This window comes from Clinocottus analis, unplaced genomic scaffold, assembly GCF_023055335.1.
Source record: "Clinocottus analis isolate CAN_PGR_092001 unplaced genomic scaffold, fCliAna1.0.p SCAF_6, whole genome shotgun sequence".
NCBI classification, from domain to species: domain Eukaryota; kingdom Metazoa; phylum Chordata; class Actinopteri; order Perciformes; family Cottidae; genus Clinocottus; species Clinocottus analis.
In genome coordinates this window covers 1,677,070-1,701,385 of record NW_027176218.1, presented here as the reverse complement: position 1 = coordinate 1,701,385, position 24,316 = coordinate 1,677,070, and the positions used below count along the sequence as shown (strand labels likewise).

Genomic DNA, 24,316 nt, shown 5'->3' with positions numbered 1-24,316 from the left:
TTCTGTTGGTTCGTTGGAGGAGATTTGAGCCCCATTTCCCTCAGAGCTGTGTTCACTAAACAGGAAACAGCGTGGGAGGAAAGAACGCGCCGCGTTAGCGCCGCGACCGCCAGAGAAAAACGTTCAACGATGTGGAAATGTGCACTCGGTCGACCGTGAGCGCTGACGGTGAGATGATGAGCGGAACTAAAACCCGCTCGACAATATTTTAGGATTGTGGCTATTAAATAAAATGAAAGAAGAAGCTCTGCAGTACAATCATTACGACTTCAGTCATTAGATAAGAGGCCTCAGTGTGAAGCTTCATAGATGCTCATCAACGCCCACATTCACTCCAACTCTGAGTGTTGGAGGTAAACCAGCAGAAACTACAGATATTTGCTTCTTAGCTTCTTTTTTTTTAAGTTTGTGAGCCAGCTGGAGGGATGAGGCTTCAGCAGGAAGAGAGAGAGAGAGAGAGAGAGAGAGAGAGAGAGAGAGAGAGAGAGAGAGAGAGAGAGAGAGAGAGAGAGAGAAGATGAGTTAGAGAGAGAGAGAAAAGGAGTCAGAGAGAGAGAGGAGTCAGAGAGAGAAAATGAGTTAGAGAGAGGAGTCAGAGAGAGAGAAAGGGAGTCAGAGAAAGAGAGGAGTCAGAGAGAGAGACAAGGAGTCAGAGAGAGAGAGAAAATGAGTCAGAGAGAGAAAATTAGTCAGAGAGAGAGGATTCAGAGAGAGGGAAAAGGAGTCAGAGAGAGAAAAGGAGTCAGAAAAAGAGAGGAGTCAGAGAGAAAGAGAGAGAGAGAGAGAGAGAGAGAGAGAGAGAGAGAGAGAGGAGTAAGAGACAGAGAGATGAGTCAGAGAGAGAGAAAAGGAGTCAGAGAGAGTGAAGTAGTCAGAGAGAGAGAGTCGGTGTGAATAAAGACTCAGAGAATAGAAACCGTCCAGAAGAATAAAAACTATGAGTTCATCAGTGTTTGAAATCCAGCAGAGAAGCTGAGTGACTTCAGACTTTATTTCTCTCATCCAGTATCTCCTTGTCCTCCTCCTCCTCCTCCTCCTCGTCCTCCTCTTACTCCTCGTCCTCGTCCTCACAGAAACGCCTCAGTCACTTTTACACAATGCCGCTGATGATTCACCAGAGGAGCCTGGTAATTGGAGGAAATACTCCTGCTGAAACACGTCTTTAGCGTGTGCGTGTGTGTGTGTTTGTGTGTGTGTGTGTGTGCTCTCAAAGTGAGTTTATCGACGGCTGTTAGGAGTCACATGTCAACAAAACATCTAATCAAAGAGGCATTTAACCCGTTGACGGATCGTTCCGTGTGCTTTCAAAGCGATGCTCTTCATTGTGTGTGTGTGTGTGTGTGTGTGTGTGTGTATATGTGTGTGTGTGAGCATCCTCCCGTCAGCCCAATGTGACGCACTGACGTTCAGAAGTTTCATCAGCTGCTATAACGATGTTTTTCTTCCTCCCCGTTAACGGCTCTTTTAACAGAGATGAACGCATTTGACGGCAAACGCTTCGTTTGAAGAAATAAGAAGATTTTAATGATTTGAACTTCCACTTCGTGTGGATGTCCTCCACAGTGATGTGTACGGCAGCTGGAATACTGTTGAACTCGGATGTTGAATTTTAATCCCCCCCCAGAACAGAAAAAGTTGTTCCTGTTTGATTGATTCAATTCTCCACAGACTAAACTAAATATCGTCCATTAGTGAAGATGAATTCCTTCAAGACAAACCAGTCAACGAAATAATGACTTAAGTTGGGTTCCTATCACAAGGGTTATGGTACTTTAGCACAGCAGTCCCCAACCACCGGGTCCGTGAGTCTCTTGGTACCAGTCCGCACAAAAAAAATGAAGAAAAGAATGAAATCAAGGTCGGAAATATATCTTATTTTGAAAAATGACCGGATACATCTGTCAGACTAAATTATGTCGTGTCTAATCTAAACAGTAGACTGGACATAAAGGTCTAAGTTAAGCAGTAGACAGGGAAAAAGGGGCGTCGGGTTTACTCGGTTCATGATTTTTTGTGTGGAAACGATCACAATCACTGATGCATTGTGGGTTCCTACGAGGAGTTATCGCATCACGAGCACAAACATCATCTCAACACTTTACGTGGAGCAACAGCAGAAAATCTAAAATTAACCAGATCTTCAACTTGTTTTGATACCTCAGCTGAGAGTTTTCACACCCCAGACTGTCTTCTTCTCATGCAGAACATATAACAAACTCCTTTTTTTTGTATTTGTCTCAGTCCTCAGTTCACACTGCACCGATCAGCACACTGACGCACAACATCCGACACTACTTGGATGCGACACATCTGGAGGCGGATGTGGACTCAGACCGTGATGAGTTCTGGTTTTTTGGTGAGTTGTGTTAAGGGGGGATGAGAGTTTGGGTATTTTGGATCGGCCTCGCGGAGCCAACGCTCGGCCTGGCGCGTGATCGCTTCAAACTTCGGCGGTATTTCCGAAAATTTATGAGATTAAACAAACCGTTTGGCAAATATGGAAGTGTTGAAAGTAAGTATGGTTGTTTTATGTCAGTGCTGAAAGGTTTTAACTCACAAAACAAATGCAAACAACGATAAATATATCACTATTATTCTCATTATTCATGAAGACTTGGACTCTGGGGATATTTACACTATTCCATTACCCCAGCAGGGGGCTGATTTCTTCATCAGGAGGTCTTCCTCACTCTCCAAGTCCTCGATTTACATCCAAGAGCCACTGATGTGACATAGTAAAATAAACCTGCAGAGCCTGGCCTTACAAGAGGTTATGAGTCCATTTTACATGTTGGAACCAGAGGCGTTCAAGGTCCAGGAAGAAAGCCAGGACCTAAACCTACGGTACACGAAATGTGGATATTTGTATTTTATTTGTCCCGTGTTCGATCATAGACCAATAAACCAGGATATGAACCTCTTAACTAGTCTTTTCTGTATGTTATACCTTTTGAAATGATTCAAATAGCCGTCGTGGTTGAGGAAATATTCTGTATTTAGTACGGCGATGCGAACCATCCGGAGTTTTTGAGTAAAACGGCTGGTGCTCGAGCGGGGTCAAAAGAGTTAAGAGTCATAAAAATGGATTAATGGACGCTCCAATATAATCTCCTGCTCTTGAATGCACCGTCACACGTTGGTTGAAAACAATTTAGGCCACTTTCAGTGGTGTTTGTGGAAGTAGGAAGTGAAGAAAGGGAAAGTACACGGAGGTCAACGCAAACACACATTTATCTTCTACTTCAGTGCGCCGTGAGCAGAGGCAGGCGGCGGCGGCGGTGGCCGGCTGCGTGGGATTATCTCGGCAGCGGGAGGCCAGGAAAGTGTGGCGTTCCATTCCTGTAATTCAGTGATTTCTCCTGCCGTGCCATTTATGTCATTTTGTGATTATTACAGGGTAGGATGTCCTTGGACTGTAAAGAAACAAGTGGGGAAGGATAAATGAGCTGCCAGCTCTCCCCCTGTTGCTACAGCTCCGGATACTGATTGCCGATGTTTAGAGAGGAAAAGGGACAAAGACCTCGGGGGCGTCGAGACACCGAGAATAACACGAGAAAGAGAAAGAGAAAGAAAAAGGCTTTCGTGGCTGCGATTTAAAGACCTCTTTGAGGAACGAGCGCTTTTCTACACTGGAGGGGAACTTTAGAAAGACAGTGAGTGGATGAATAATGCATGGAGGAGAGTCTTTCTAAGTATCCCTTCTCTTTATCCAAGTATTTCTGGCTGAGCCCAGGATTATATGTTCGGCTCACTGCCATCGAGACAAAAAGAGTCGCAGAACCACACTTGCTCGCGTCGGCAAGATCTGGGGACGGAGACGAGGAAAAGGGCGACGAGATCCAGAAGGAAACGTAAATGTAAATGTTCTGGTTGGATCACGGAGGTGTTGCTTCTTACACGAGTAAAGAGACGCTTCAGAGACGCAGAGCCAAATCAACAAAAGGTTCCGATAATCATTTCTGAGATGATTAGAGAAGGATACGACCTCGAGGGCCAACGCGATGAGAAAGAGACGATCTTCATCCGAGTGGTTTACATGTGAGTTGCAGAACAATCCCAGCTCTCTATATAATGAGGCACTTAAATGGGCCTAAAACTGACAAATTGAAGCTCAATTTTTTGGAAATTCTTCATCTCTCTTGCGGGCGGCTGCAGCTCACGGGGATGAGGGGTCGTCCCGAAACCGCAAGGTAGCCGGTTTGATTCCCCAGTCCCCCCCTAGTTTGCGTGTCAAAGTGTCCCTGAGCAAGACACTGAACCCCTAGTTCCTCCCCGGGTGCTTTTCAGCAGCCCACTGCTCCTAAATTGCTATGGATGGGTTAAATGCAAAGACCAAATGTCATGTGTGAACCTCTAAATAAAGTTTTTGACCTCTAAATGAAGTAGTTGTTCTCTAAATGAAGTTCTTGACATCTACGTGAAGTGCTTGACGTCGACATGAAGTGCTTGACCTCTAGATGAAGTGCTCGACCTCTAAATTAAGTAGTTGAACTCTACATAAAGTGCTGGACATGATGCAGACACGGTGCTGGTTGTTTGCTTGTTTCCCAGCGCCGAGGTCAGGATCCACAGCACCAAACCACGGCGGTGAGACTGTGGATCCCGCGAAGCGGAGAGCAAGGCTCTGCTGAGTGTCACTGAGGATGAGAACGATGCGCTGAGGAGCCAAGAGGAACAAAGCAGCAGCTTTACTCTCCAGAGAGCGAGGAGGAGAGAAGGGAGCGATATCAGTAAAAAACCACCCCGATTAGCGCGTAGAGTTTGATCCGAGGAGAGCCCGAGGCAAGACGAGCTGGTGCGCGGGGTGAATACATGTTAAAGACGAGGAACGTGCTCCTGGCGGAGCGGAGAAGAGGTGAAGCTCTCTGGACTGACGCTGCCGGCGAGTCGTACGCAGCCAATCTCCAGATGGTCAAAATGTGGCCAGCAAAGCCCGTTTTTAGCCGAACCGAAAATATATATTTGATACCTTATTTTGAGCATTTCTGCTTTGAGGAATCCGAAAAGTTGACAAGAAGTTGTCAAATGTTAACAAAAGTTGCAGCCGTGCAATAACATTTTGGGCAAAAATAACCTCAACAACATGAAAACAACAATATTCTAGATATATGCAGATATATTTGTGCCCATAGGGACTCGCCATAATTTAAATGATTGAAAATTTGAAATGTTGATAAAAGTCGGACATTTTTTTGTTTGGGCCTTTTTCACATTTTTCAAGGAAACGGACGGTTGAGGTATTGTCCCTTTCACTCAAAACACTCATCTTTGTAGATATTTCATTAAAAACCAGACGTTTCCACCTGGAATAGTCTGGTTTTTAATGAAATGTCTACATATAGGTGTATAGAGGCCCATTTCCAGCAGCTATCACTCCAGTGTTCTGATGGTACATTGTGTTTGATCATTGCCCTTAAAACCCTTGAATACCCCTTAAAAACCTGTATAATAACCTTAAAACCCCTGGAAATCCAAGAAAACCCTTGGAAATCATTGAAGACCCATAGAAACCCCTTGAAACCCCGTGTGCAGTGATGTTACACAACTGAAAACAGCTCTGCTGGTGAGAGAAGCTATAAAACTGTTCTTCCTTTGAGCTAGTTGAGTACCTGGAGCTTCACATTTGTGGGTCCATTAAACTCTCAAAATGGCCAGAAAAAGAGAACTTTCATGTGAAACTCGCCAGTCTGTTAAGGATATTTCATGCCAGAACATGGGAAGAAACCAAAAAATGTGTCTGGGTGACCCCAAACCTTTGAACGGTAGTGTATTACGACGTCTTACAGCGGTAGTCGCCACGCCATCCAAATGTCCTGCGACGTTTTCTAGCTAATAACAATGTCGGGTGTCGCTCTGACCTTGAGCTCCCTGTTAATAACAATGTCGGGTGTCGCTCCGACCTTGAGCTCCCTGTTAATAACAATGTCGGGTGTCGCTCTGACCTTGAGCTCCCTGTTAATAACAATGTTGGGTGTCGCTCTGACCTTGAGCTCCCCGTTAATAACAATGTCGGGTGTCGCTCTGACCTTGAGCCGCTCGGCCAGCTCCACGTGGTTGTCGTAGACCAGGATGTTGGCGATGAGGCTCTCTCTGCTCCTGGAGAAGGAGGACGGTCCCTCCGTGACATTGGGCTCCACGATGACCTTCAGCAGAGGGTGAGCGCACCTGGTCCCGTCCCACACCTGTTGGGAGGGGTGGAGGGGGAACGAGCACACGAAGACACGATGAGAACAATGAAATGGTGAATTGTGACGCTTCCTGACAGGATGCAGCAGGTGGAGAGACGGCGTTGAAAGCTGGCCTCTGGCGCCAGGAGAAGTATTACAAATGTCTTCTCCGGGCTAATGAACTGTTTTGGTTTTGGGGGAACATCCCCTTTCTGGTTGAACGCGTTGTTGCGTAACAAGCAGGAAGGCCCCCCCTCTGAGCAGCTTCAGAAGGCAGAGAGCCGGCTGGCAGCGGAAGCGGCGCTCGCTGCCAGATCCCGTTCAAATTTAACTCCTCCGTCAGCCATCGCTGGCAGGAAACCAGCCGGCGGCGCTCACAGGTTTCTTCTGGCCGTGGAGCAGCAGAGGAGGCCGAGGGAGCGGCTGGGGGGCCGAGGAGAAACACTCCAGACCCCCAGAGCGCGAAGGACGGCGACCACGAGGAGGACCGAGACCACGAGGAGGACCGAGACCACGAGGAGGACCGAGACCACGTGGAGGACCGAGACCACACGGTCCCTCATCCCAGACGGGGAACACGATGTTATGAACTACACCTCTTCTGTTTCCAGATGGAAGCAGGCGGAGGTTTAACAAATATTTTTTAAAAAAAAAGGTTTAATAAAGAAACAACGACAAGAAGTCACGTCGACAACAAGAGCAACCTGGAATAATAAATAAATAAATATATATATAAATAATATACATTTATATACTGTATATTATATACTGTAAATTATATAATTATATATATATAATATTGCAGCTTTTTTTATTCTTGTTGTTTCTATATATAGATTTTTTTTATACTCGCTAATATATATGTATATATATATTTTATACTATATAATATATATATTGTTCTAATTTATGAGAATATATATATATATATATATATATATATATATTGTATAATTGTACTGCATTTTTTCAGGCATGCAAGTACACAGATAGTATGTCGTTCTGCTAAAACACTGGCAACCTACCGTGCAGCACTGCGCCTGAACGCATCATGCACAGACTAAATATTGTGTGAAACACGTTAAAATATGATGTGTTTTTGTCAAACACGGCTAGTCTTCCAATAGCAGTGCAGAGCGTCCATGGGGCGCTCTGCGGCGGCCGCGTGGCGCCCTGCGGCGGCCGCGTGGCGCTCTGCGGCGGCCGCGTGGCGCCCTGCGGCGGCCGCGTGGCGCTCTCACCCTCAGCAGCGTGCAGGTGGAGTCGATGGGCGCTTTGGCCAGCAGCTGGCAGGTCAGGTCGAAGTAGGTTTTGGGCTGAGCGGCCGACAGAGGGGTCGTGGGCGCCGGGGGCGGGAGGGCGCGGCCGGCGGCCCAGGACCGCAGCTCCTCCACGGTGCGCCGGCCCTCCGGGTCCATGTGGAAGGAGCGGCTGGAGGTGCGCGGCTCCAACGACGCGCCCTCCGCTCCGTCGAACGCCAGCACGGAGAACCCGTACGTGTTGACGAGCGTCATGGAGTTGTTGAAGAACTGGACCTGAGAGAGGGGAACATGGAGAGTCTTTTGGCATCCGCCTCCAAGGTTCTGTAATCTAGAACTCCACGACACATTAGAGAGGAGAGGACGTTTGGTCGTGGACGGACCTTAAATCTGTGCAGGCGCACGATGTCTCCCACTTGAAAGACTTTGGGATGATCCTTCAGCTTCGCACCGAAGACGGAGCAGCAGATCTTCTGGTTGGACTGATCGGTGATCTTCAGGGTGGAGCAGAAGTCTGGGGAAAGAAAAACCTCCCGCGGTTTAGACCCAACAACCTGCAAGCTGAAGAGTCTTAAAAGCTGCGTTCTCTCTTCTGACCACCAGGGGGCGGTTGTATAGAAGTCTATGCTTCATGTGTTAAAGCTGCATTCTCTCTCCTGACCACCAGGGGGCGACTCCTCTGGTTGTATAGAAGTCTGTGAGAGTATGTGTGTGTGTGTGTGTGTGTGTGTGTGTGTGTGTGTGTGTGTGTGTAATAAAGGCAAATGCGACTAAAGCGCCTTCTTACGTGATGTCGACGAGTACTAAAGCCGTTAAGAGCCGGAGAGGAAACTTTAAAAAGCTCGTCAACAAAAGGAGATGTTTTGAGTGCTTTTTAGGGTGTGTGCATGTGTGTGTGTCAGTCTTGGTTCTTTATGTATGTGTGTGTGTGTGTGTGTGTGTGTGTGTGTGTGTATACATACACGTGTATGTATATTATACATGTTGTTATATATTACATAAACATAAGGTTTGTGGTGGTATATAGTTGTTATATATTACATAAACATAAGGTTTGTGGTGGTATATAGTTGTTATATATTACATAAACATGAGGTTTGTGGTGGTATATAGTTGTTATATATTACATAAACATAAGGTTTGTAAACACAGACCTGTTCCGCGGCTCTTGAACGGCTGTTTGAAGAAGACCACGACGCCGTACGTGTTGACCACCGAGCCGACCTTCAGCTCGCCCAGACCGCTGTACGAGTATTTAGGAGCTTTTGTAACCTGAGGAGAATAAAAAAATACATAAATACATACATAAATACATCATACATACGTGTATGTGTATTCCTTTAATCTGTTCTGGAGGAGGAAAGATTTCATGTTCTATCAGGGAAAGATAAATTTGTATTTTACAGTTAAAATCTCTTCAGCGTGTTCGGCACAGACTTTATTTCAGAAAACACGTTAAAAAAACAAACCATAAAAAACACATTGATCTTGAAATATGATTCTATGAACAAAACAAACAGATCGGTATGAAAGAGAATAAAAGGAGAAAAAACCATATCGCACGACCATAAAGTCAGAATGCAAAGAAATAAAAGTTGTAATTGTAAAGTATGACAAAATGAAAAATGTACTATTATTTTTTAAGAGCCAGAGTTTTGACACAGATGGCTCGGAAAAAAAATGAAGGCGCGTGTCAGAGGATTTATTTTTACATTTGTTCTTCAGATCAAAGTCAAAGTCTGAATTAAAATCAAGCTTTTAAATGTTGATCACAGGCTTCAAGAAGTATCTAATATTTTTGTTTGTGTATATATATATATATATATATATATATATATATATACACACACACACACACACACACACACACACACGCACATCTGTTAATTTATCTGTTCTAAAAATGTTGATCAAGGTTTTATTGATCCGGCCTCGGCATCATATTTTATTTTAAAACATCTTTGCTTTTACCAAATTATGATGAACACTTAAAAAGTATAAATTATGATCAGAACAAGTTGAAATTGAGTATGTTCCAAATGTGACTTCAAAAGCGAAACAAAGCAAAACACAGACCAGACACACAAGCTTTTTGCGAGTAATACTAGCTGTACAATATCTTTTCTAGTAGTGCAACAACTTTAGTCTAATAATAAAGTCACTTTTTCTCTCCTGAATCTAAGCCTCTGCTCTCAGAGTAGAAGTTTAGACTCTGGGGCTCTGACCTCAGCGGAGCTCGTCTTGTCGGCCGCCGCGAATCCGGGATCAGGAGGCGACGGGCGGGAAACCTGGAGGGAGGATTAAAGTCACAAACCAGCTGTACTTTACGCTCTTTTACTAATTAACACACTCTCAGTAAGCCCCGCCCCCTAAGGCGTCCCCTGCTTTACGGTCTGTTTGACTCTAAATGACCATAATGTACTAAATGAACATCAGGCTGTATAGAAGAAAACTTGAAACTAGAGATTGAGACATAAACTCATGTTTACAATGTTTACTGAGGGAATACATCAAGAGAGAAGTAGAGTCATTTATATAGACTTCTATACAACCAGAGGAGTCGCCCTCTGGTGGTCAGGAGAGAGAATGCAGCTTTAACACATGAAGCATAGACTTCTATACAACCAGAGGAGTCGCCCCCTGGTGGTCAGGAGAGAGAATGCAGCATTAACGAACGAAGCATAGACTTCTATACAACCAGACGAGTCGACCCCTGGTGGTCAGGAGAGAGAATGCAGCTTTAACACATGAAGCATAGACTTCTATACAACCAGAGGAGTCACCCCCTGGTGGTCAGGAGAGAGGATGCAGCATTAATGCATGAAGCATAGACTTCTATACAACCGGAGGAGTCGACCTCTGGTGGTCAGGAGAGAGAATGCAGCATTAACGAACGAAGCATAGACTTCTATACAACCAGAGGAGTCGACCTCTGGTGGTCAGGAGAGAGAATGCAGCATTAACGAACGAAGCATAGACTTCTATACAACCAGAGGAGTCGACCCCTGGTGGTCAGGAGAGAGAATGCAGCATTAACGCATGAAGCATAGACTTCTATACAACCAGAGGAGTCACCACCTGGTTGTATGTGTGTGTGTGTGTGTGTGTGTGTCAAGAGTCCTCACGTAAACACAGGCGTGGTCTCCCCTCATCAGCAGGTTGAAGGGGTGCAGCTTGTCCTTCTGAACTGTGGGAGATCGGCCCACGGTGAAGCCGGCGGCCACGACCACGTCCTGCAGGAGAAACACACGACAGGAACAACAAAGCAAAAGAAAAAAAAGAAATCAGGGATTAAAAACGGAGAGCGGAGAGAGAGATAAAAACACTTCCCAGAGGGAGGACAGATTGACGTTGCTTCCTCGCGACGAGTCGCAGACGATAAGCCGGCGTGAAAACGGAGATGGTTTTTTGTTCGGCGTGTCAGCTTTTTTTTTTTAAAAAAGCGCGGCGCTTCCGGCATGACAAAAGGGAACCGCGGAAAAGTCTGAATAATCACGTTATGGAGACACGGCGCCTGACAGGGACCGCTGTCATCCGGGCTACGACACGACGTCCCGCCTCCAACGAAGCTTTGCGGACGCTTTTGAGTTCCATCAACATGCCGCCGAGGTGGAGGGGAGGATTATCCACGATGCGTTCACTGTCCCCCCGCCTCTCCTCCCCCGTCCAGGTGAAATATAAATGACTTAGAAGACTCCGTCAACAACTTTGAGTCACTTTGTTTGTCGAGATCAAAAGGGAGCCGCCGATCCACCGAGGGTGCTCAGAAGCAAGACGTTGTGGTTTGAAAATAATAATAATAATAATACAAATAATATCACAGAACTCTGGAGCGAGTTTGTCGGAAGCGACCGAAAAGCAACCGGTGAGACGAGATCCAGGCGGTCGCAGTTTCTTCAGCCGAAAGTCCTTCCTTCCCGCTGCCGTCAGGCTGCATAACAAGCTGAGCTCGAGCATTGACTTCTATACCAGAGGAGTCGCCCCCTGGTGGCCAGGTGAGAGAATGCAGCTTTAACACATGAAGCATAGACTTCTATACAACCAGAGGAGTCGCCCCCTGATGGTCAGGAGAGAGAATGTAGCTTTAACACATGAAGCATAGACTTCTATACAACCAGAGGAGTCGCCCCCTGGTGGTCAGAAGAGAGAACGCAGCTTTAACATGAAGCATAGACTTCTATACAACCAGAGGACTCGCCCCCTGGTGGTCAGAAGAGAGAATCCTGTGACAGCGAACTATCAGAACTTTAGCGCAACAAACAAGTTCATCTCATCTTGAAGAACAACGTCGAACAAACAGCACGAATCGGCTCCATTACCTCGTTCAGCTTTACGAAGCGGAAAATTATAATTTCCACGGACACGTCTTCAAAATAGCCTCATCTCTTATTTTCTATGAGGATGACATAATGAACTCTCATCCGCATGAATGTTTATACCCAATAAAAGGCTTTCAAAAGGGTTTCTCCTCCATTCAACTCTCACGTGCATCGAGGGAGCGACGTCACCGAACTCCTCGCTGTTCCTCACCCGCCACGTGACGCGAATCACTTTAAATGTAATAAATCGTGTTATTCCGTGTGAAAAATAAAATAGAAATCAGAGCTGGTTAATTGTCCGCTTCCAACTGCAGCGTTAAACAAATAAAACAAAAGGCAGTTCATGAAAGCAAAGACATCCCAGGGATAAACAATGGGAACCCTCACTCGCTCACAGCTTGTAAATGACTCCATTAAAACTAATCCAGAGGGGGACGACCGTGAAAAGATGTCTGCTCGTTTGTTTTGGGCTCGCGGGAAGAATCAGAATCAATTTTATGATTACAGCTTTGAGAAACAGTAATTATCACAACCATCATTATCCTGTAGTCTTATTTTTAATTAAGCGGAATAAAAAAAAATGTATTACATCGTTTACATTTGTATGAAATTTGTGGGGAAAAAAAATCGTCTTTGAATAAGTGACAAGCGGCATTTTCTAAAACAAACAGCAGGACATTAAAAGCTAAATTGAGGGAGCAAATTATTATTTTTGTTTGGGTTTTGTAGCGTTAAAAAAACAAACACCTTTCAGATCAAAAGTAGTTGTAGCTCGCCGTTTCTGAGAAGACTGAAAATACGCGATTAGAGAGACGGAGCGCCTAAAAGGTGACGCATCTCTCACTTTTAGCTACGTAGCCCGCGAGGAACTCCCACCAACAGCCCACGCGTAGGTATGGCAGCGTTACATGTGGAACACAGCTACGTTAGCTAGCTACATTAGCTAGCTAGCTAGCTAGCGGTTTCACACAAAAGTATATGATGCTGCGACGAACAAATGTGTTTTTTTCATGGCACAATTCAAACGGGATCAAAAGGATTCAAATGAAAATTATTTTTGAAATAAGGTCCCGTGGGCTGTATAGAAGAAGTTGACGTGGTTGTCGTTGGTTTGTGGACAGACACGATGAAGCCTCCAGTTCCGCCATCTTGTTTAGCTGTAATGATTCAGGGCTAACAACTATTGCTCCTGGAACTGGAAAAACAACCCATGCTAACCGGTTTTTTGAATATATATATATATATATATATATATATATATATATATATATATATATATATATATATATATATATGTTGCCGCTACATTGTAACATTGACGACTCCTCAAGGCTTTCTTATATACAGAGAAGAAGTGAAGAAGTGAAAATGGCAACTCAGCCCTTTTAAATATGAATCGTGTGTCGTACAAATCTAAATTTAGCGTGTGCAGACATGCTGTTGTGATGAAGTGTGAAGGGGGAGGATGAGGATGAGGATGATGATGATGATGACGGCGGTGTCTGGCTGCTGAATCTAATTTACAGCTTTTCTGTTTCCTTGTCTTCTCCTCCGTGTCGTCTTGAGTGTTAACAAATCCTGCCGGGGTGTTTGTTTAATCTCCACCTTCCCAGAGCACGTTGTTGTTTACATTTTTGTGTTGAAATAAATAAAGCTTATTCCAACATGAAGACAACTTAATAATCGATGTCCCCTACTTTCATGTCTCCTCTCCTGCCACCTTCCCTTTTTATACCAACATGAGTTTATGTCTCAATCTCAAGTGTCAAGTCTTCTTCAAAATACAGCATGATGTTAATTTAGTAAATTATGGTCATTTAAAGTCAAACAGACTATAAAGCAAGGGACGCTTTAGGGCAGGGCTACAAGGTGATTGACAGGTCGACACCAGAGACGTCTACGGAGTCTCTACGTCGCTAATCCTCAGTCCACATATTGTGACTATCGTTCATTGGTTGAAAAATGAAAAAAAAAACTACAAAATGTCAACGGCCTTAATCCAAGATGGCGATAAAGAAATCGCCAAACTGGAGTCTTCAGAACGTCGGCCCACAAACCAGCTTGCGTGAACCTACCCCTTGATTGACAGCTTGAGTGAACCTACCCCTTGATTGACAGCTTGAGTGAACCTACCCCTTGATTGACAGCTTGAGTGAACCTACCCCTTGATTGACAGCTTGGTTGAAGTCCTGGGCCAGCGCTCCGAACAGGACGACGTTGATCGATGTGTTTTGGGACGAGGCGTTGGGCTGGGAGTCTTCTTCTGCAAGAAAAGTAGAGACACGGGAGACCGATGAGGCGTTCAGGTGACGCTACACTAACTGTACATCTGGTCAGTCGCATTGACGGTGAACTCTGGATTGTTTCGTGAAAACTGTCCAATCAATCCGGTTATTCGACAAGTCTACCTGCAGAAACTAAACTGGCAAATAATTCAGTCAGAAAGTAAGTTTTTTATTAATTTTCGTATGCAAAATGCAATTGTGGTAATCCACTGGTTTCACCTTGTCTCATGTGACAATAAATTGAATATATTTGGGTTTGATTGTCAGCGACTTTGGAAATAAGAACAAGCCGGCAGTCAAATGCTGGAAAATCAGGATGTGTAGTTAGCTGCAGCGACTTCAACCAAGGAAGAGAGCCAGCGGAGGAGCTATGAGTAAGAAAGAGTCCGCCAGACGCTCGGCTAATTCATGCAGCGCAAAGTGCCGCCGGCAGTCAGAGCCGCTATGCGAAGACCTTATTTTGATCGGTTACCGCACACTTGTCTTTTTTTTTGTAATGTTTTTGCAACGGGACGGGACGTCAGATCCATGAGACTGAGGGATGTGAATTAAAATGTGAGGATGCGATAGATGCAGCTTCAACACATGAAGCATAGACTTCTATACAACCAGAGGAGTCACCCCACGGTGGTCAGGAGAGAGAATGCAGCTTCAACACATGAAGCATAGACTTCTATACAACCAGAGGAGTCACCCCACGGTGGTCAGGAGAGAGAATGCAGCTTGAACACATGAAGCATAGACTTCTATACAACCAGAGGAGTCACCCCACGGTGGTCAGGAGAGAGAATGCAGCTTTAACACATGAAGCATAGACTTCTATACAACCAGAGGAGTCACCCCACGGTGGTCAGGAGAGAGAATGCAGCTTGAACACATGAAGCATAGACTTCTATACAACCAGAGGAGTCACCCCACGGTGGTCAGGAGAGAGAATGCAGCTTTAACACATGAAGCATAGACTTCTATACAACCAGATGAGCCCCTGATGGTCAAAGAGAACACAGCTTTAAAGCATAGACTTCTATACAACCAGAGGAGTCATCCCCTGGTGGTCACGAGAGAGAATGTAGCTTTAACGCATGAAGCATAGACTTCTATACAACCAGAGAAGTCGCCCCATGGAGGTCAGGAGACAGAATGCAGCTTTAACACATGAAGCATAGACTTCTATACAACCAGAGGAGAGAATGCAGCTTTAACACATGAAGCATAGACTTCTATACAACCAGAGGAGTCATCCCCTGGTGGTCAGGAGAGAATGCAGCTTCAACAAATGAAGCTCAGACTTCTATACAACCAGAGAAGTCGCCCCATGGAGGTCAGGAGACAGAATGCAGCTTTAACACATGAAGCATAGACTTCTATACAACCAGAGGAGAGAATGCAGCTTTACCACGTGAAGCATAAACTTCTATACAACCAGAGGAGTTGCCCGCTGGTGGTCAGTAGAGAGAATGCAGCTTCAACAAATGAAGCTCAGACTTCTATACAACCAGAGGAGTCTCCCCCTGGTGGTCAGTGAACCAATAGGAACCGGTTACAGCACCAGGGCTTCTCATGAGAAGTCTTCTAGTCTTGTGGTTTGTAGGATGATGTGGTCGTGTTCCTGCAGGGTGTCACACAGTAACACATTAACAGAACAGTAAGGCGGCTGAATTGTTCATGAGGCATCTGTGGTGTTGAATCCTAAACGCTGCCACACATTTGCTTCTCAGGCGGCTCGGTGTCATGCTCATCTGTTCAGCAACGCTCGCTCGTCGGCAACAGACTCGTGCGACCGAGTGATTTATTGTTATAAATGCTTTCTTTCAAAGTCTGCAACAAAAGAAGCAGGGACGGACGAAACATCGGTGTTGACGGACTCGCCCGTGAACCAACAATACAGGAGAGGTGGACCCGCTCGTCCAGAGGGGAGACACAGGCGGGGTGTCAGAGAGGGGAGAAGAATAAAAGGAAGGATGTTCCCCCGCCACAATAAGAGTCTCAGCTATCTGCGGCTCTTTAAATCAGGCGGCTCAGAGATAAGGAGGCCACAGACGAGACGACAATGGGACACGCTCGCCTCTTTAAGACACCAGCGGGCGGCTTCACACAGACAGACACACACACACACACTCACACAGACACACACACACTCAGACAGACAGAACCAAAATTAAACTTCTCCGCCACACTGTCCTTCTCTTTCAGCTCTTCTACCTGTTCCAGCTCTTACGTTTATGCCAATAAAACATAGAAATGCCCCTAATAGACTTCTTATTGACTTTATTTTGGCCCTGAGCGTCGTAACTTGTGACTATTTTACAACCTGCCATAAAATAAAACATTAAAATGTATTAAACTTCTGCTAAAAGTCCACAACAACATGAGGGCTTGCTGCTCAGGAGCAACGGATCCGCCGATACCTTGAATGACGGTCTTCAGGAGGTTGTTGTCAAACGCCAAAGACACCAGCGGGCCTTTGCGAACCACCTTTCCCTGGAGAAAATAAACGAAAATACAGAAAGATATATGAATAATCACGTACAGGAGACACAGTGGAAAGCGTCTCCGGTGCCACTGAAGGATCAAAGCCTCGTCAGGGAAGTGAGCGGCGTTGACGAGCGCCTCGGGGATATGAGCTGCGAGACAGAAGGTGGATTATTCTGCCGCTTTGTTGGGTTTTTTTTATTTGTATTTATGTATTCCAGAGAACAAGAAAATAGCCTCGCGTGGAAAAAAAAAAAAACAGGTTGTGGCAGGTGACAGATAAATGAAAAGGGGAAAGCTGAGCGGAAGAAGAAGTGACACAGACAACACAATTTTTTTGGTGCAATTTTCAAACGTAGATTTAAAATTTCAATCTCGTCACATCATCAGCGTTTGGTGGTATAAATTGACTTTTTTTGAGGACACACTTAAAGAAATGTTGGTTGTTTTCTACCCAAGCGAAGGACCTCAAGTATCGACATCGAGATGTATTTAAAGTACGAAGAGTGAAAAGTAATCCTCTGTGTACAAAAAGACGATTTCAGAAGAATATACATGTATATAGTTACACGAAGTTCATCTTCATTGGTAAAAATAAAAGGAGCAGAAAATGGAAATACGCAAATAAAAGTGAAACTACGTCGAAAGTGTAACCGTGCACATTGCGGGTCGCTGGAGACAAACCTTGACCGTTTTGTCGGAGTAGTCGGCGTCTGCGTCGGCGCCGATGAGCGAGATGGGAACCCTGGTCAGGTGCGCTGGTACCTGGGCGCCTGGCCCCGCCCCCTCAAACATCACTCGCTGAGGCATGGCGTCACCTGAGGGGAACATGAACGGAAACATTTGCACCGACAGACAGACGGACCAGTGCTGCGTTCACAGCAGAAGAGTTGCGAAAAGATCTTTTTTTTTTCCGCCAGCCGGCGCAAATGAGGCCAAAAAGAGTTGAAATATATATAGTCTGATGTTTCTATATATTATATTTTATATTATCAACTCTCGTCTACATCCACATTTATTTGAATTTTGTTGCGAAAAAGCTAATTTTTCGCGACGCTTTTTTTTGTGCGAACACGGACAATATTAAGAACTCGGACACGTTTGAGGGCGTTTGATGTTCCGACGTTTGTGGGACTTCCACAACAGGTATGAAGCAGAACTAGTGGTTATTTCCATGGTGGATGGCGGAAATGGTAACCGCTTTTCACAGAGTAAAGCCACGGAAAAGCCACGCCCCCTTTTACGCCACGAAAAAGCGAATTACGCAGATTTACCACAAAGTCGAGCCACAAAATTACCACAAAAATTCGTAAGCATTCGGGAGACTTTCGTCTCCGGTTCGGTTTCAACCTGTGTGATGTTTATTTTAAGGTCTTTTGGTTCCAAAATGTCCAGTCTGACCGTCCTCCGCCCGCCAGACGACTCATTACCAGGATGAACCCTCTGACGGGAAACACCCGATCCGTGTCGACAGCACGGCGGCGTTGGAAGGGAGGAGGGCGGGGGTTTAAAGTCCGCGAGGCGTTTTCCAGAGAGGAGCCCAGAAAAAGTGCCGTCCGTGTTCCCAGCAGGTAGCGACGTTGCCTCCTGTCACGGCTCGTTAGTTTGATTCTCGGCGGATTTGACCGGCGAGTCCCTCGGTGCTTAATCTCTCGTTTTTCGACCGAGGACGAGACGGCGAGCGGGAACAGCCTGCGAGGTACGACGAGCTGCTCGCTCGGCCGTGCAGTCAGCCGCTCGGTCAGGCGGAAAAAAAAACCCCGACCAGGAAAATAAAATAAAATCAAACAAACCCTCTCTGGTTTAGACCGCGGGAGGGCCCCCGGGGGCCCGAATTAGAGCACGATGAGTGATTTATTCATGAGATCCGAAGACGCTCTGTGTGAAGGTACCACGAGGAGTTTTTCGGGGATCTGACCTACAGCTGCTCCGCGTCACGCCGTCTGGCCTGAAAACCTCACCGAGCTGCAGGTTCATGGACTCACTACAACCTGCAGAAGCTTGTACAACAAAGGTTGTACAAAAACTGGTCAATACCCGAATCCGACATCTCGTTTTGCCGGTTAAGAGCCAATTTAGGGAGCCAGCATTGCGTGTCAGGGCCGGGCCAGGAGGGCTGAGGATTCATGATCGTTCTTTGAACGTCAACTCCACCGGTTTGCAGACGAGACCGAACGCTTTCTGTCCAACGGGTGGAAACCTTTCTTTCTCTTTCCCGTGACTTTAAACCAAATGACCACGAGCAAACATTGAGTGAAAACTGGGTGTAAACATGAAAAAAATGAGCGATATAGATGCCTGTACGCATGCCTGCTTATAGTTTGAGCCTCTTTCTTTTAAAAGCATATTCATCGTTTCAAACTCAGCGTAAATGAACGTCGTGAACACATGAATATAACACATTTATAGGACTTTAATACAAATTACCATGACTTTTCACCATATTTCCATGACTTTTAACCAAATTCTAGGACTTTAAAACCAAATGTTCATGAGCAAACATTGTGTGAAGTGTGTGTGTAAACAGTAAAAAGTGATAAAATGTAGTATTTAAACTAACAATGAGGATTCAAAGCATACAGTAAACCTTAAATGACACAAATGAATGAGAGACAATAGTTTGATTAAAAGAATAAACATTTATATAGATGCCTGTATGTATGCTGCTGATATTTTGAGCCTCTTTCTTTTAAAAGCAGATTCATTATTTCAAACTCAGCGTAAATGAACGTCATGAACACATGAATATAACACACTTACAGGACTTTTAATACACTTTCAGGGATTTTATTTAATTCCATGACTTTTCCAGGTTTCTTCCATGACGGTACGAACCCTGTTTGAAGTCTCCAAGAAAAAAACAACAACATATATTTTCAAAATGCGGCTCCGCATCCCGCTGGAGACGAAAACCCACCTGTGTGATTAAAACCCTGCAGGACCTCACCTGCACCTGCAGCCGGCTGACCCGCGGCCTCACGCTGCCGCCGGTGTTGGTCAGCGTCGGTAAATGGATGAACGGGTCCCTCCCACGCAGCAGCGACATGTCAGAGACCCTCCCCTCCATCCATCCATCCCTCCACCCTTCCATCCTTCCATCCTTCCATCCTTCCTCCCACACACGCCCCGAGTCCTCAGCGTAAACAGTCGGCTGATCCCCCGCCGCGGGACGGCAGCTGATCCCCGCCAAATGTGGGCCGGTCCACCCCACGAGCAGACGGTCGGGCCTCCCAGCTCCTCCGAGCGTCACCAGAAAAAAAACAAGGAGGAAAAAAAAATAGAAAGCGAGCGCTCGGCTGCTCCGGGACGCTCATTAACTCAGAGGGTGACTCAAGTTCACCCCCGACAACGCGGCTCACGACAGAGTCTCGTCTCCCGGATCAGTGCCGCAGTGCCGCTGAGCAACGCGCCGGAACCCGAGCAGCTTGAAGCCGTCGCGTTTTTATTATTATTATTGATAGCTTTTATTTTTGAGGCCAGTGATGAAAAGGAAATAACAAGACTGGAGGAGAATTTTAACGAGATACAGTGAACTAGTGTTTAGGTTAGAATATATTTGTGTTTATTTGTGAGGGGCCCGCTGCTGTTCTGAAGCCTCGGTTTCAGCATTTTGGCCGTCGCCATCTTGGTTTTTTGAAACCAGAAGTGACACAAAACGGTGGAGGGAATCCAACGCTGAATAAACAGATTACGAAATGAATGAAAAAAAAAAACGTGAAAACTTAAAGTTGTAACACAAACAGAAAACTCCCAGACCGGACAACGCCATGGTAGCAATCATTTATATAGACTTCTATACAACCAAAGGAGTCGCTGACGGTGGTGGTCAGGAAAGAGAATGCAACTTCAACACATGAAGCATAGACTTCTATACAACCAGACTTCCTTTTCAGCATTGGCTTAATTTTTCAGACATAGTTTTAGGCCTTTTTTTTTTTGTTTTACAACAAATATTTTCCTCAATTTATTTAGACTCTCGTCCGAATGCAAACAAATGTTCAAGTCAAACATTTGGAAAACTACAACAACAACAACGTCACCATCTAAATCCCATTGTTGCCTTGCGCCTAAAACAACAGCAGCAATGCTCGCCGTCCGTCCAAACACATGAATCGCGTTCCACTTGTCGGCTTCGCCGCTGTGCTCAAAGGGTCACAAAGGAAAAAAGGGGTGAAGGAATATCCAGACAGCTGTAAATAACTGTGATAAACACAAACAGTAAACTCCACATGACTCTCTCCACTGAGTCCCAAAAAACTGAATTTTCCCGAGCACGCTCATTAAATATGAACGGAGGTGAACTCCCAACACACCCGAAGGTTCATTTGGCACGACGTAAACCCGCCGCTGCCGCCGGCTCGCGCTCCAGCGGTTCCACCGATTGGATTAATACTAAATAAAAAGTCACACGGCTCAGCGGGTGATTTCGAAACGGTTTGTATGGGGCAGATTATCAGGTACGGAGCAGCTTGCGAGCGCAGAGCGGAGGAAGTGCGTCGAGGGAGAGTCGCTCTGAGAGCCCATTTATTTAAAAAAACACAACGTTTTAGCTCCGGTCAGAAGACAGAGCCCGGACACACACTCCGGTTTTGAATGTCTCGCCCCCGCATTCAATTTCATCCAGGCAAATGTAATAAAAAGGAACTTTTTCTGGGTTTATTTATGTAGTTGTCGCAACCTGCAGCTCTTGCAGCTCTTAGAAAGTCATAATTATGAGATAAAAAGTAATATATATGAGATAGAAAGTCATATTTATGAGAAAGAAAGTAATATTTATGAGATACAAAGTAATTTATGGGATGGAAAGTCATATTTATGGGATAGAAAGTCATATTTATTGGATAGAAAGTCATAATTATAAGATAGAAAATCATATTTATAAGATAGAAAGTCCATTTTTTGACCTTTTAATTATTAATTTTTATCTCATGATTATATTGTTTAACTGGCAGAATTGGGCTTCCATACTAAAGTACAACACATTGCAGTGTAATTTAGTGGTTTTTAATACACTCTCGTTCAAGATTAAGTGGATAACATACAGAAATATTTTTAATTGCAGATATTGCTACAGATGTTCTTCGCCCTCAGGAGGTGGTGGAGACCAAACCAGAGCCAAAACGCACTCCATCAGCCTAAAAATACTTGTTTTAAAAACCATCATCAATGGCGCAGCTTTAAAATGAGCTTTTCATGTCATGACGAGCGCGCCGCATGTCGGGTTCATCAGCGGCGAGGGACTTGAACCTTTGAATCAGGACCAGAACCAAACAGCTAATCTGAAGAATATGTGTGTGTGTGTGTTGTTTTATCTGCCTCATCATCAGGAGAGGCTTAAGATCTGGAGGAGGAACAACGACACAAACCGTCTGTGCAGCGGAGATATCTCTCTGGCCACGAGCAGCCACACGGATCATCTAATCCCCTTCAGGGCGGGAACACACACATCTAAACCAAACTACTACAACAAAAAATAGATATTTCCACGCAGATTGCAGGAGTTTCCTCTGCAGCGGTAATCCTCCCAGAAGGCAGTGGGAGACGTACATTTCAACAGCACTGATCCCGTTAGTTACAGAGTGGTATTCGCCGCACAGCCAAGGTTGATACTTCTCTATTTTACCAATTAATTACATCTACTTCTTTTTCTTTTATAATAGGTGTATGGTCAGCGACACTAAACACCTCCCTGTGGATGTTTCAATGTAAAAAGCCAGACAGTAAGAGGATGGAGCACCTCTTTTGAGGTGCTTTTATTGTGAAAGGTAGATAAAACAAACTTGATTTGACCTTTTACTAAAGTGGCCGAGGATACGCTGTGATTGGCCAGTCTGTGTTTGAGGGGCGGGACTTAATAAAGTGGTCATATCTATACCAAGTTTAGGTTTCAGTCATCAAATTGACAGACTGAGGCTGCCTATTCTGACTTTTCTCGCGGACGTTAAGGCCGCAGAACATGAGAACCGGAAATGACAATGTTCTCATGATGCGTTCAGGCTCTGCTCATTGAACAGGAGAACCAACTGAAGGTAAACGATAACGTTATCATGATGCGTTCAGGTTCAGCTCAGTGAACATGAGAAGCGGCTCAAGGTTCTCATGATGCGTTCAGGCTCTGCTCATTGAACATGAGAACCAGCTGAAGGTAAATGATAACGTTATCATGATGCGTTGATGCAAAGTAAAATAAAGTATAATCCAATGACGATTAAAAAAAAAGATAATAGATATAGATAATAGAGCTTTTTACATCCGACAAACAGACATGTTGACGTTTTTTATTTAACGTTTAAAAACGTCACTTTAAATGCCAAACATTAAAGTTTTTGCCTTCCCCTATTATATTTATTTATTTTAATTTGTTTTCTTTCTATATATAATTCTCTGCGGTTGCCCACCTGGCATGTTCTTGACAATGTATGCAATTGTTGAATAAAGAATGCACAAATTAAATAAATAGAAACTTGTCACTCTTCATGATCCACAACTAAGCTAGCTAGTGTTTAGCTAGTTATCCTGTTAGCTCATGTAAGCTAACCCCACAGTCTCTGTGGGACACACAGGGTATAGAATATAATAACAATATCCGTGGTGTATTAAAAAGGCTCCCGTGGGAAATTCGGCGTGCAAACGCGACCCGACACGGGCGTTATTTAATCATATTTAAACTTTCCACCAGACGTCAAGTGGCACGGTTTGAGTCAGGGGAGACGGAGTGAAGCGACAAAACAAAACACATAACAGAGCAACGTCCATTTATTCATGGAACATGTCTATTGTGTGTGTGCCGAATGTCCAAAAGCAATGTACAGATTTGTAAAAAGTATAAATCAATACTCTAATTGAACGTATGCGTGTGGAAATAAGTCAAGGAACCCACAACACGAGGGTTTGTAGACTGGGTCTGGTCACACGGTTTGAGCGGCGTCAAGCTGACGCTAAACAGACTTCTACAAACTAATACAGTACATTCAGAAGGATGCAGTTAATAAAAGAACCAATGTGGTAAAGAAGCCCATCTTCAGCCGTTATTGTGTGGATGTAAACACGACGTCACGTGTAGGAAACTTACGATTGCAGGACTCCGGTTTGTTTTCCCTCGCTTGGTTTCGAATTGACAGAGTGCTGTACTGCGCATGCGTGTTGCAAACCGGATAGCACGACTTCTACAGTCAGAGATATAAACAATATAAACAGATAATAATAATAATAATAATAATAATAATAATAATAATAATAATAATATATACAATTTACCGTGGAAAAAAAATTTAACCAACAGATAATAATAATAATAATAATAATAATAATAATAATAATAATAATAATAGCAATAACAATATTAATGGTAATAAATACAATGTAGCTGGGGGAAAAATAAATTAATTTAAACCTTAAACATAATTCTTTTAATACACCTTTTGTTAAATCATTGTCATAGTTCTTCTGCTTTCAGCAGGTGCACTTAAATAAAAAAAATAAGTCTATGCTTTATGTGTTGAATATGCATTCTCTCTACTAACCACCATGGGGCGACTCCTCTGGTTGTATAGAAGACTATGCTTAATGTGTAAAAACTGCTGACCACCAGGAGGCGTCTCCTCTGACTGTATAGAAGTCTATGCTTCATGTGTTAAAGCTGCATTCTCTCTCCTGACCACCATGGGCGCCTCCTCTGGTTGTATAGAAGTCTATAGAAAATGTTTCTACTTCTCTTCACTGCGTCCACTTCTCATATACAGTTTATGTTTTAAAGCTTGCTAACTCGTCGGCTGTAAAATGGTCTTTAGTCTTTATGGCTGATCAGAGGAAGA

The 24,316-nt window shown here is 44.5% G+C and overlaps 1 protein-coding gene across 1 annotated transcript in view; it reads right to left on the bottom strand.

Annotated features, from left to right (window-relative positions):
* pot1 (protection of telomeres 1 homolog) overlaps nucleotides 1-23,622 on the bottom strand; it is a 38,145-nt gene extending 14,523 nt beyond the window's left edge. The window contains exons 1-10 of the mRNA XM_068602207.1: nucleotides 23,575-23,622; nucleotides 17,187-17,320; nucleotides 16,439-16,511; nucleotides 13,908-14,008; nucleotides 10,552-10,659; nucleotides 9,652-9,714; nucleotides 8,581-8,698; nucleotides 7,810-7,940; nucleotides 7,409-7,702; nucleotides 6,027-6,182 (exon numbers count right to left, since the gene is read on the bottom strand). Coding sequence (XP_068458308.1) covers nucleotides 6,027-6,182; nucleotides 7,409-7,702; nucleotides 7,810-7,940; nucleotides 8,581-8,698; nucleotides 9,652-9,714; nucleotides 10,552-10,659; nucleotides 13,908-14,008; nucleotides 16,439-16,511; nucleotides 17,187-17,312 — 1,170 coding nt within the window. The 5' untranslated portion in view covers nucleotides 17,313-17,320; nucleotides 23,575-23,622. The remainder of the gene's footprint in view (nucleotides 1-6,026; nucleotides 6,183-7,408; nucleotides 7,703-7,809; nucleotides 7,941-8,580; nucleotides 8,699-9,651; nucleotides 9,715-10,551; nucleotides 10,660-13,907; nucleotides 14,009-16,438; nucleotides 16,512-17,186; nucleotides 17,321-23,574) is intronic.
* Nucleotides 23,623-24,316: the final 694 nt, after the last annotated feature.